Source organism: Manduca sexta, unplaced genomic scaffold (assembly GCF_014839805.1).
Source record: "Manduca sexta isolate Smith_Timp_Sample1 unplaced genomic scaffold, JHU_Msex_v1.0 HiC_scaffold_916, whole genome shotgun sequence".
Classification (NCBI taxonomy): domain Eukaryota; kingdom Metazoa; phylum Arthropoda; class Insecta; order Lepidoptera; family Sphingidae; genus Manduca; species Manduca sexta.
In genome coordinates, this window is record NW_023595757.1 from 22,807 (window position 1) to 37,303 (window position 14,497).

The 14,497-nt window shown below is 36.4% G+C and overlaps 1 protein-coding gene across 1 annotated transcript; it reads left to right on the forward strand.

Moving 5' to 3' along the window:
• Positions 1-2,044: 2,044 nt before the first annotated feature.
• LOC115452662 (pro-resilin) lies at positions 2,045-8,990 on the forward strand. The gene is made up of 6 exons (XM_030181244.2): positions 2,045-2,075; positions 2,580-2,638; positions 3,436-3,603; positions 4,828-4,933; positions 7,880-8,011; positions 8,820-8,990. The coding sequence occupies exons 1-6, from the start codon at positions 2,070-2,072 to the stop codon at positions 8,970-8,972; spliced, it is 624 nt and encodes a 207-aa protein (XP_030037104.2). The 5' UTR covers positions 2,045-2,069; the 3' UTR covers positions 8,973-8,990.
• Positions 8,991-14,497: the final 5,507 nt, after the last annotated feature.

A 14,497-nucleotide genomic window follows, 5' to 3' on the forward strand; every position in this document is an offset into this window, starting at 1 on the left:
AAAGTGTTGATTTGATTTTAGACTAGCCTGTAGCTCTGTTCGCGTGAAAACGTTCCGGGATAAAATGTAGCCCACAGCACTCAGGAGTAACAGAACTTCCTATTAGTGAAAAAAAAAACAAAATCGCTTTAGTCGTTCCTGAGATAAGCGCGTTCAAACAAACAAACAAACTCTTCAGCTTTATATTTTTGTTAAAGTCAACATGCAGAACCGTTTTGAAGTTGTCAATTTGTTCACTATTTTTGTGGCTGGCTGTAACAGCCATTTACTATCTCAGAGGACAAATTCACTTTTCTCCACATATTATATCAGAAATAATGTTTTCAAATTCGGCATAACTACTACCAGACTCCAGGCGGATGCTGACCAGAAAAACCCACTTTTCCCGACCCGAGGATCGAACCCGAAGCCATATGGTAATTGTACAACACAACTACGCCACGGACACAGTCGAAAATGGACTATACGTTTACTTAAACTTTAAAGGCGTAGGTAAATCCGCCAACTAATACATCCATATTCTGTGCTTATTGCTATAATGTGATAGGGGGCGAACCTATCGCCAAATCGAGCATGCAATTTAAAACGTTACAATTTTCAAAAATTCCCAGATGTTTTCTTGACCAATCTAATCTTGTAAGTAGGTACTTTTTGGCACTACACAAATGAAGCGATTGCCAAAATGTCATACAGAGCCTAATTAGTTTAGATGAAGGACTCTATCTTCACGACTGCTCCGAATGAGGTCAGGCAATATGCTAGGAAGCGTCATGTCAACACGGATTTTGTCAATGAGGAACATTTGGGGAACAGAAAAACCTTTAGAATTGACTTCTATTACTAAAAAATTGCTCCCTTATTCATAGAAGTTTTTTATCTAAGCACGGAGCATTGCTGTGATAACAAGTCTGTTTCTCAGTGCTGACGGCATGGCAGCCTTCGCAGTGCGTAGACATAGGGCCGTTGTGATTAGCTAATATTGAGATACAACTTGAATCTAGTTGGCTGTCATATAAACAAAGCTGAGAAACAGACGTGTTATCACAGCAATGCTCCGTCCTTAGATAAATAACGTCTATGAATAAGGGGTTTGATCTTTTTATGTATTGTAAGTCTTATATCCTCTGTTTTGTATATTTCAATCGCTAAGATGCAGGTAGCACTATTTTATTCTGATTTGAAGATCAGTTAAACAATTTTTTTATTGGCTTTGAATGATGAGACGAGCTTGCCGTTCGCCTGATGGTAAACTATATGACCGCCCGCAAACACCATCCAACCCCTTGAATTACAAAGTGTTGTTTGGTATTCCACTGCGCTCGCCATCCTGAGACATGGGATATTAAGTCTTATATCCAGTAGTTACACTGGCTACAATGTTCTTCAAACCGGAACACAACAGTGACTACACACTGTTGCCTGGCGGCAAAAATAGATATTACGGTGGTACCTACCTAGGCGGACTCTTACATATGAGAGATCTACATTCAGAGATAGTAAAGCTTCCTATAGAAATCTAAATGAGATTCAAAAAACTGTACTGAATACAGGCCTTTTACCAAGCCTGTATACATTTACTTCTAAACCTCTGCTGTTCAGTTCCTATACTATTGAGGGGGTCTAGTTATTGCACCGAGCTGGCCTAGAATGGGTTTGTAACAAGGACGTCACCAATGGGGGGCAGGAGGGTCAGCTGACCCCTCCCCCCCTAGAGATTCTAAATAAATTGCCAAATGTAAAACTTACTTTCGACTTTATCTACAAATTCTTACTTTTCTCATTCTCTATGTCAACTTGTCCCCCCTTAGGCCTTCGGCTGGCGACGCCCTTGGTTGACAAACTTTATTTAATTTATAATAATTTAATATTAATAATTCTGTAGAATTAAATAGGCATTAAAAGTTAAGAACAACTCCACAGTTTTTCGTGTCTTCAATCAGGCGTACCTTGAAATCTTTTGTTACTAATGACAGGCTATATTTCATGACTCAAAAGCTTGTATAAAAGCATTAGTATGTGGGCTATGGATATCATTCAATAGTACATCGTTTTCTGTGTCACTTGGAGATATGAAGGTATTTGTCTTAATTAAATTAAGTAATTAGGGTTTATTTATTCTATTACATAATATTTTACAAATAAAAAATGCTATCTATATATTTTTTATATAAAAATAAAACAAATTTTCGGGTTTTTGTATTTTAATTAACCACTACGTAAATTGACTGCATTGGAAGAACAGGATATCTCGCAACGAGCTTTTATCTTTACATAATATAAAACAAAGATCAATTAAATTTAAAGGTTATTTTTCTCTTTTAATAGCATTTAATAATGGCTTGTTATTATTTAAATGCTATTTTTTTTTTATTAAAGCCTCAAACATCCATCCACAAGGTGGATAGATGACCTAATAAATGTGGTAGGAGGTCGTTAGATGCGGACCGCTTCCAATATATCGATATGGAAATCTTTGGGAGAGGCCCATGTTCAGCAGTAGCCCTGCGGCTGATGATAATACCACGTCCGTAAAAAGTAGAAGGAACACCATTTCTGATCACTAAAATTATTTCTTTCAGATCTTTATCATCGCACTATTCGTAGCTTTGGTGGTAGCCGAGCCGCCCCCGTCTAATAGGTAGGCAAGGAATTTTTTCCTAATACTGTACTCTTTGGCTTTCATGTGCCTTTCTAATAAATACTGTGTACATTTATCATACTACAATGTTTTGTCTTGCTTCCTCTAAAATAAAATGTTGCTTAACGGAGCGAGATAAAACATTAACATAAACGGATACAACTTTTAATAGTAAGGTGGTATAAGAATTTCAGATATCCAAATTATCTTGATGGGCAAACAAAAAACATATCAGGTATTATTATGCTTTTTTAATTTGTTACTTCCATTTACGTTTTTATTTATAAAAAAATGTGTCTGATATAAAAATGCAAATATTTAATACATCGGGTTTAAATTATTGTTATCTTTTTAGTTCTTTTTAATGAACAAGTAATAAAAGCTTGTTTTTAAAAACTTTTTTTTATTTTATTTATTTTAATGCAGAGAAAATGATTGTTGATACGGAGTCAAAAGTTTAAATTTATTTGATATTTTGAATTCGTTCAGCTACTGTTATGGTTGACTACTTTATCAGTCTTACTTATAAAAAAAAAATGCAAAGCTATGCCTAGTTAAAATACAAATTTACTCGATCAGCTGTAAGTCAAAACCTCTTAATAAGGTTTAAACTAGGAACCGGTGATGTATTTGACAGCTATTTAAGCAATTCTTAACCACCTCTTAACGCTAAAGCAAGTTTATAAGTTAGACTGTATCTGTTTAATATAACATCAATCTTTTTTTTAAACTTGTAAATCAGGCCCTAAATATATTTATTTCTCCGGAAACCGTTCTAAAATCATTTAATTTTGCAGTTATCTCCCGCCTCCGCCTGGCGGAAATGGTTACTCTCAAATCCAAACCTTCGAAGCTCCTGAGATAGTGGCTGCTCGGAGTCTGGAAGCTTCCCATGGGCAGGCGCGTGGTACCTCTGGGTCGCTTGGACAAGACTACCACGACGTCCATGGTAATGGATTTGGAAGGTAATAACTCATGGTAATATAATATCAGCCCTGTATTACTACTACTATAATACTGTCCCACTGCTGAGCACGGGCCTTTACTACTGAGAGAGATTAGGCCATAGACCACCACGTTGGCCTAGTGTGGATTTACAATCTTCACATACCCTCAAAATTCTTAAAGAGAACTTTTCAAGTATGCAGGTTTCCTCACGATGATTTCCTATTCATTTTAATATTTTACACAAAGTACTTTGTGTGTTTCTTTTTAAATCAATTATGTTAGTAAATGGTAATATACCAGCTATTGCATGGGAGCTAACGTAGCTAACATGGCTTTGTTATACCTCTATCTACCTCTGAGAAAGGAAATTACATTACATGCGTACATTATTATTTAACACTGATTTTATTTACCAAATGTATGGTCTAATTATTAATAACAAAGGCATTAAACAGTATAGTTATAGATCGGACATCAGACCCTATTTTTCTCCAAAAGTAATTACCAATTGGGAAGGGTTGTCTTATTTGAAATATCCGTGTGACAAGATGTCACAGCGTCCTTAGATATTAATATAAAAATAACATATTTACAGAAAATATGCTAATATGCGCATCAAAAACGTGCAAATCTGTGGAAATGGAAATAACATGATATTTTACATTGGTGTTTACTATTTTGCGGTAGATCGAGTAACTATCGCATCAGCGCGAAATTTTTGTATGACAATATTCACAATGTCTGCTCTATATAATCTTAAAACTCTTTTGATAAATAATGACCGGTAATTAATAAAAGTAAATTAATAACTTATATTTATCACTGAACTGATTGTCACCATTCTAACTTATAAGAATGGTGACAATCTTGAGAAGGTCGTTATTGCCGGCAAAGTCCAGGGTAAAATGTCTCGTGGGCGAAGTCCGATGCGCTGGTCGGGCCAAATCCGCTCCGCTCTTGACAGCAACATGTACGGAGCAATCCACGTTGCAGAGAACCGGCACCATTGGCGCAGCATAGTCCGGAATAAAATGATCCGTGTAGGAGGTCACGACACTCATCATTAAGAAAGAAAGAAAGAAAAAAACATTTATTGGCCACAAATCGGGCGGTAAACATAAATTAGTAAATAAAACTTAATATTAAAAATTATATAAAAAGGAAAATTGAGGACATCGACGCAAGAAGAAAAATATACATCACTGATAAATAATTATATTCTGATTATTATTATCTTTTAGGAATGCTCTTCGCGGATATGAATCTCCTCAAGCCAGATTCAATGGAAAGCAAAGTTACGACAATGCGGCATCATTTGGAAGAAATGCTTTTGACGGAGCCAATACTGTAAGTAACCATTATTTAAAATAAATCTAATTCTCTATTTTTTTTTATTGCTTTGAATGACGAGCCCGCCGTTCGCATGATGGTAAGCGATACGCCCGCCCATAAACAGCAGAAACACCATCCAACAACTTGAATTACATAGTAAGTATATAGTATTGTTTGCTTATTCCATTGCGCTCGCCATCCTGAGACATGAGGTGTTAAGTCTCACTATGTCCAGTTACACTGGCTACAATGTCCTTCAGATCGCGTTATTTAAAATTTTAAATGTCACTTATAAGCACCACTGTACATAAGGTGTAAAATCTTACCGAACCAGAGGACGATATAACTCTGGCAATCCACCTCAAGCACGAGCAGCTCAAAAATCTCAAACACGACCGCAGCTCCGTCCTCACAGCCGAGGACCTCGCCGCGTCTCCCGTCCCCCCGAACCTTCTGATAATTCCGGCCCGCGTGACGATGCAAACTAGGTAGACTGTTTGGTCGCTTGCGCACCTCTCGCGTTACCTATAATCGCTGATGTCTCATCCTCTCTCAGTGGCCGTCCTGAGCCGAGGCCGTGACCCTTTAGAGGGTCGCTCTAAGCTTGGTCATTTAAGGGCTCGCAGTGCCTAAAGCACTCACTCGCAATACCAGCGTGTTTGTATAAACCCTGCCAGGCTAACAAACGTATGTCAACGTTAAAAAAAACATGTGTAAAACGTTAATGGCACACCTATGTCGCATTCCGGGATCAGCCTGTATATATCCAACCTCAAACAGCACAATAGGGTACCGGACTCATTTTTGTTCTTTACTATTAACAAATATTTACATAATATAAATTATAACACAGATGGAATTATTAAAATCCGGTAAAAAATCAATCAATCAATCAATTTATCAATCAATCAATCAATTTATTTATTTTGCAAATATGGGTACATTATCAGATGGCGTATTTTATAACATAGTGTCTTACCATATTTAGTCGAATGACATGCAAAAGTTACAATACAATGTGTTATAACATCATTACAATATACAATTCTATGTCAAACTCGCTAAAACATCATGATATTCATTAGGTAGTAAAGATATATTATAATCTATCACAGCAGTTACAATGTATTACACAAAATTATTCTTGTAAATATTCTCTAATATGATAATATGTCTTGTCTATTAAAAAGATTTTTAATTTAGTTTTAAATATATCTATGTTTTCTGTGTTTATAATACAACTTGGTAATTTATTATATATTCTTGGACCCATGCAGAAAACGCTCTTATTTAACAGGGCTGTATTGTTTGGTGGAATTTTTATTTTATGACTATTACGTTTGCTTTAATATTTAGTGTACATATGTAGGTTTTTTTATATTGAAATTTCGTATATAAATAAACTAGTTAATGTCAGAATTTTTAAAGATTTAAAATATGATTTACAGCTTTCAGTAACAGATAATTTACACATGGCCCTGATACACCTTTTTTGTGATTTAAATGCAATTTCCCAGTTAGCAGAGTTCCCCCAGAAGATTATTCCGTATCTCAATGTAGACTCCACATACGCATGATATGCCGTTAATACAGCAGATATGCTTAAAATTTTAGTGAGTTGGTATAAAGCATAACAGAACTGTGATAGCTTAATACACACATACTCAACATGTGCCTTCCAGTTCAAGTTGCAGTCCACATGGAGCCCCAAAAATCTTATGGTTTCTGCCTGTAAGATTGGTTCTCCGTGATAATTTATAGAAAGCAATTTGGATGCTGACCTATTCTTGAACAAAATAAGATTTGTTTTTTTTAAATTAATTAATAAATGGTTTCCTCTAAGCCAATTAACAATGTCCTCTAATGCAGAATTTACTCTAGCCTCTAGTAATGACTCAGTTTTCTCAGAGAATATTACCGTACTATCATCAGCAAATAAAATCATTGGTTCATTTATCGCTTTGGGAAAATCATTTATGTATATGAGGAATAATAAAGGTCCCAGAACACTGCCTTGAGGCACCCCATATTTTATTAACCTAAAATCCGACACTGATGTTAGTTCCTCTTTTTTTACTGGACATATTTTTGTGATCGCCGTAGCTTGCTTTCTATTGGACACGAATGACATCATCAAATCTAATGCATTTCCTCTAATACCATAGCTATTAAGTTTCTCTTTCATTATGTTATGATTCACATAATCAAATGCTTTAGTAAGGTCCATAAACAATGCACATACTGGAAGTTTATTATTTAATTTAGTCATAGTTTTATTAAGAAAATTGTAAATAGCTAAATGTATAGATTTTTTTTCCTGAATCCTATTTGTTCTTCTGTAAATAGTTTTTTTGCCTCAAGATAGTTATATACGTTTTCATAAATATATTTTTCAAAAATCTTTGATATTATTGGAACTAACGCTATTGGTCTGTAACATGTCACGTCTTCTTTGTTCCCTTTTTTAAATAATGGCTTTACTATTGTTATTTTCAATTTATTTGGATAAACACCATGCAGTATACAAAGGTTCAAAATATAATCAACAAGTTATAAGTCTTTAAATTTCGGTGGAAGGGGTAATTAACAAGAAACAGAAAGAGACGAAATACCCACATGTGACGTCATCGGGAATTTCGACGCGTGCGAAAGAAAGAGATGAAGCGATCTTCCCACATCGCGCCCACTTCTGCACATTACAATATTTTAAATATGAATTACTCGCTCATTTTTTTAACAATTTTTATGCAGTTTTCGCAGGAGTGCTTCTTTTTCGTATTTTTAACCGTTACATATAGAATAATGTACAAAATCAAGCATAGGCCGGTCCCCTATTTTGTCTAGCAAGAGGCAATTGTCCCTCACCAGTCGCCAATATCTGATCCCTACTCCACTTACCATCAAGTGCAGTTGCACGTTGTCGTTGCAAAAAGAAGCATATCCGAGATCTTAATGTTACAGGAACCAGCTAACTACAATTTCGGGTACATGGTGAACGATCGGGAAGGCACAGAGTTCGGCCACCATGAGGAGAGACAGGAGCAGCGCGCCCAAGGAGAATACCACGTGGTACTCCCTGATGGCAAGAAACAGGTACAGCCGAAAACTAAGGTCTTTAAATAGATAAAACTCCGTTTCTGCTGTTGAGACGCTGTCAAATTGAATATGCAATTTCGAAGAGGCCAAATCATAAATATAAAATATCTAGAAATTAAATTATACAAGTAACAACGAAACTTCTGTAATTTTTTATTGCTAATTGAACCTAAATTGTAACAATAAAATCTTTTTTTTCCGACTTTTGAAAATATTAACTTAAATCTATTTCCTGAATTTCTTAAATTTTTAGACATGCGCCCTTTTCTAAATTGCATATTCAATTAAAATCAGCATCTTAAGTCGTAGCTATTCAGTGGATATTAACATCTCAAAAGATATCGTAAACCACAGCATATAACGGATTTTGACAGGTAAGTTTTGTTTATTAAACAGCGCTGACTCAGTTGAGAGTAAGCTCTGAAAGCCATCTTAAGCTTTATTTATTTATTCAAATACATTACAATACTTGAGATCTTACACAAGAGTGAGATTTAGTAATGCGGCCCTAAGACGCAACTTCGCAATTTCATTTACTTGGAAGATATATGTACCCTAGTTTTAAAACCAAACTTATGAACCGATTTTGGAATAAAATCTATGGGACCAAACAGGAAAATTATTTTTTATCTCAAATATTACAATATTTGAGATAAAAAATAATTTTCAAAATCGGTTAATAAATGACTTAAGTTCTGAAGTAAAATATATAAAAAAAAAACTCGGATTGATAACCTCCTTTTTTAACATAGGACATTACGTAACAGGATTAATATGGTTTATTTACCCTATCTGTTTTTTTCAGACAGTAAACTACGAGGCGGACGAGCAGGGTTTCAAACCACAAATATCCTACCAAGATACTGACGTGAGCCGATCGGGATATGACAACAACGCTCAGCCATTTCGCGCCAATGGTCGCGGTAACTATGGCAACGCGCGCTCTAGTGGCTACTGAGCGAATTAAAAATGTGACGTCAAAACGTTATTTTTAAATTTAGAATACATTTATTTTGTCAAAAGAATTTATTGCTGAATTAAATGCTATGAAATTAAATGAAATAATTTATTTGAGCTTGTAAAATGTAATACATTATTTAGATTCCGTCAATATTAACTCTACCACCAGTTCGGAAAGCAGTTCTCAACAGAGAACGAGCAAGAAAACGTCTGGTGTTGTTTCAAAATTAGTTTAAGGTATAAACTACAGTACACGATACACAGAAAAGAGAAAAATTATTTTTTTTTCTTTTTATTGCTGTTTAGAGCAGTTTCAGCAGTTCATTCAAGTATAAAAAATATTTGCCGTTATATGTTTCATCCAGAATATATCCTACAGCAACTTAGTTTTTTGCCGGTTTATAATATAGGGCTAATATTATTATTTTATATTATAACGGCACTTTATAAATAAAATATTGTAATCCTTATAGATTAAGAGCCCGTGAACCCCAGACCTTCCTTATTTTATAAAAGCTGAAAGTTTGTTAGCGCATGCTCCCAACACAGGTAAGAACGATGGGCCATTATGAAGTTTGGGTTACAGTGGCTTTGGCAGGTACACGGTATTAAAGGTGTGTAAAATACCGATCTAGTTTCGTCAAATAATAAAGTGAGATTTTTTGGTATTACCTTCAGAAAATTATTAAAAATTACGTTATCCATTGACAGACATTTAACATAGTGGCAATCCCTTGCCAGACACCCATAATGTTCATGAAATTATAATTTTATTTACGTTATAGTATAAAAGCTGATTTTGATATATAGTACTTGGGTAATAAGTAAATGATGTTTCCTCGTTAACCAGGCGTTTTTGATAGTTCCAACCCCTTGGCAGACAAGTATGTAGGGTGGCTGTAGGAACGAGCGCGAGTCAGTATATTCATGGGTGGGTGCGAGTGAGATGGCGAGTAGAGTCTACTGCGATTTCTCGCTGCACAGTTGTTATTTCTACTGCGCATGTGTTGTTTAGTAGTTAGTACTCAGCACATATTTACATCGGCTAAAATAGTATTATATACTATCTTCAAATATTATTAATTTATATACACACACACAATATCACGCATTTATCCCCGAAGGGGTATGCAGAGGCGCAACCAAGGCACCCAATTTTCACCAAGTGTGTTCCGTCTCATAATGTGATAGGTGGCGAGCCTGTCGCCATATCGGGCACAAATTCCAGACTCCGGGCTGATACTGACCAGAAAAACCGTAATATCACCGCCCGACTCGGGATTCGAACCCAGGACCTCAGAGCGCTGTCGTACCGCACATGCAGTACAACTGCGCCACCGACACAGAAACTTATTAATAATTAATATTAATAACATAAAAGATTTCGAATATTACAGACTATAAAGTAAATTCAATATTATTGTTGTATGATACGTAAATTATAAGTTAAAAATTTGTTTATGTGACTTTTAAATAAAAGTGATTGTTCGTTAAAAAACAAGTCATGGGTGACACATTAATTTGTGTTATTTGCAACAAAAGTAGTGGCAAAGTAACATTATTTTCTGACGACACATTGAAAAAATGTGAATTGATTTTAAAATTACGTAAAAAAACATAGCTTTAAATATAGTGACATCATTCTTCCACGGGAATATACAGAGGGTTGGTTATCACAGGGAATGACAGAATAAATTACAATTTTTAACAATTTAAGGTAGTTGTAGCATCCCGCCCTGTGGAATGGGGGCGTTTGGAGAATTCCACCACGGTATCCCCTGCCTGTCGTAAGAGGCGACTAATAGGGGCCACGAAGGAGGTCGTCGGCGGGCAGCAGGGGGCCGTCCGCCCTTAGTGTACGTTGTGCACATCTCGCACAATGTGATGACCCCCGGGATGGACGGCAGTGTGGAAGGTAGGCCTCATGCTGCCGTTGACGCCGAGAGCGTCCTTCGGTTACGCAGGGGCTTCTGAGCCTCCCCCCCCCCCCCATAGGAGACGGGCCGCAACAGGCGGCACCGCGCAGGGACGACTGCGGACGAAAACTTAGGCATTTCAGTCAGAGGAAGCCCACAGTCGTTCCTAATGCGCCGAAGAGGGCCACCGCGGAGTTTTAGTTGGTATGCCGTGCGTTATATAGGTTAGGGACTCGGTCGGGCGGTCACCCGAAGGTAAAGATCAAATCCGGGTGGCTCAACGCCGGGCCGTAAGGCACGGTGACCCCAACATAACCGTTCAGTCGCCCCCCCCGAAGGCTGGGCGGTAGTCATAAGGCACTTTCTCCGTGAAAACAATAAAAAAAAAGGTAGTTGTAGCATCGAATGTTTTTTCTTAAGATGTTTCTAATAGATTATCAGTAATATAAATCTGCGCAAAAAAGTTTATTTGCGTAAGTCATTCTGATCATGAATCTCTTCTTAAGACTTACAATGTTTGTCTGGCAGGGGGTTGGAACTATCAAAAACGTCTGGCTAACGAGGAAACATCATTTACTTATTACCCAAGTACTATATATCAAAATTAGCTTTTATACTATAACGTAAATAAAATTATAATTTCATGAACATTAAGGGTGTCTGGCAAGGGATTGCCACTATGTTAAGTGTCTGTCAATGGATAAAGTAATTTTTTGTAATTTTCTGAAGGTAATACCAAAAAATCTCACTTTATTATTTGACGAAACTAGATCGGTGTTTTACATACCTTTAGTACCGTGTACCTTTTTTTTTTTGATTTCGTGGAGAAAGTGCCTTATTACTACCGCCCAGCCTTTGTGGGGGGCGACTGAGCGGTTATGCTGGGGTAACCGTGCCTTACGGCCCGGCGTTGAGCCGCCCGGATTTGATGGTGACCTTCGGGCGACCGCCGGGCCGAGTCCCTAACCCTATATACAACTTAACCTATGTACGGCCTACCAGCTAAAACTCCGCGCGAGACGTGAATTTAAATTCTTTACTTGCCAATACTTGTTTAGTTACCCAGATTAAAGCCGAAACAAAATGTATGAAAATGGACCTTGAGCTACCACCTTAACTTAAAACATTGTACTGTAATCAAGACAAAGAATATATACTACAGTATCAGAAAAATTACTTAAACTACGAATATAAAATGGAAAATATTGTTTACATCATATATCTCGATATCAGCCGTAAAATTTTAAAACGTTAAACTAGTGAACTTCTTTACGCGCGGGAATTGATTTATTAACATTCGATCATTTATTTAAATCTGACTTTTACGTTTGTTAGCCTGCCACAAGTCGGTTTATACAAACATACCGGACTTTCGGGTGAGAATTTTAGGCTCTCGCAACCCTGTCACAAAGATGGCTCTCAATCGGTGTTTAAGTGTAAATAGCGAAATGTAATATTACCTCCCCCGTACCCCGCAACCCAGGGTGCTTAACACGCACGTTTCAATGCTATTTTTATCTATCTTACTTTAACACTGCATCGCTCAGGATGTCATTCAGCGATCATAAAATATGTGTAATTTTATAAGTAAATTCGTGAATTTCCCAAAACTTTATGATCTTGGGGGCACCTCTAGACATAGCATGAGCCAACTGATTTTTTTTGTGTTTATTTATGACCTAAAAGAGCAACTTTTTACACGTATTCTGAAGCGATTATAATATTTTTAAAAAATCGCTCCACCCTAGTGCACATGCATCTACTTCTACCCCTCTTCCGGCGCCCTTGTGTATATGGACTGAATTGGGGTACGAATAGTCTTGAGGAAACCCAGGGTTGGACAAGCTCAGCTTCCCTTTCGGAGATAAGTCTTGATTTGTTTTACTTTTTAGAAGTTTTTATTTAACTTTTAATTTTTGTAGTTATCCTCAACCGAGTAAGAAATTTTGCATACACGTTTAATTAGCTGAGTGACGTCATTCTAAATCCAATATGGCGGACCGGCCAAGATGGCGAAATAGTTATTTTTACGCACTCCTATGATATGGGTATTAAATCAAAGGATTTAATGAGAAATATTAATAGTAAGAAAACGTTAAAGACAAACTTATGTAAGTGCTTTGGAAAGAAAAAAATATCTTAGAATTTAATAAATCCTTGTTTTGTACTATGTAGAGATAAAAGCTTGTATCAATTTTATTCATTTCGGATAAGATGGCTTCTATACGAGAATGAGTGACATAATGCATGCTTCATGGATTTTATTTATTTCCAAAGAATCATTAGATAAAATATCAATTTGGATACATTGGTTAAAATTATGCGTTTGAATTAAAAATATGCTATCTTTATATGACATTTCGAAATGTCATAACCTGGATTAAGCTGGATTGCTGTCGTGGACGTTTCAGTCAAAAATACTTATTTTCATGGTAGATATATTACTTAAAATATTTCGAAATTGATGTGTCGAGTCGGTATCGGATTTTGTTATGTATGGCGTGTGTAGTTAACGGGTGCAAATCATAAACAAGCAAGAAAGAAAATACGTATGAGTTGGTGACTTTCCACAGGTCAGTTTTCCAGCGGTATTCGCATTCCTAGTTACAAAATCAATAGATATTCAAAAGTTTTTAAATTACATCAATTATAGTTTCCGCATAAAGTTTGGCTTCTACTATTGCATTATTGCATTTTAAATCAAAATTTACGAATGATTTACCAGTTACCATCGGGATGTGATAGTTATCGACAATGTTGAGAACATTATATTTTTATTTCAGATGTGGTGTTGCTCGCGTTTTTATCTGTGTGAATAACCATTTCTGATACAAAGTCCTTAAAATACTATAGGACGCCAATGCCGTCTATTAAAATGTATTTATTTTTTATATGAGCAAATAAACGCGATAGGTTTACCCGTGTGACAAATTTGGTCCAAATCCGTCAAACGCCCGGTTTCTGGAAGGCAGATCAATCATGTCCACCTCTGTTAATTGACCAGCGCCGTCAAATCAATTTAGGTGTCCGAAAAATTATTCAGATAAAAATTTACTAATCTATGATCAATCTGATTTGAAATCACCATTGTATTTCGGTAGTCGTGCTGTCTATTTTTTTCCTACGATCTCTCTCCGGTCATGTCGGATTGTCCTCTCACCAGATTATGGAAGTGATGGAACGGAAAGTGAGCCTGTATATTGGGCACAGATTTCTGCACTATATTGTCCCCTATAGTGCAGTCCCTAGGCCATGGCCGCCGAGGCCTAAATTAGGCTAGGAAGGATACATTTCGGAGGGTGTCATTCATTACTTTGTAAAATTTATGATCAATGATTTTAGTCTCAGCAGTCAAGTGTGCTGTTATAGCTGACATAAAATTTTGCCCGATACAGGGTTAGGTTGGCAAAAAGTGGGTGCCCTAGTTGCAAGCAGAGGTGCACCTCTACCTACCCGTTCGGTCATAAACACGTGGTGTGTATTTGTTTGGTTATTTTTTGTTTAAGCACTCCGGGATTTTGACTGTACTTTGTGTACATTACATATAAAAATAAATTTAAGTGAATTAATACCCTATGTAACGAAGCGTTCAGTTTAAATTTCGGGC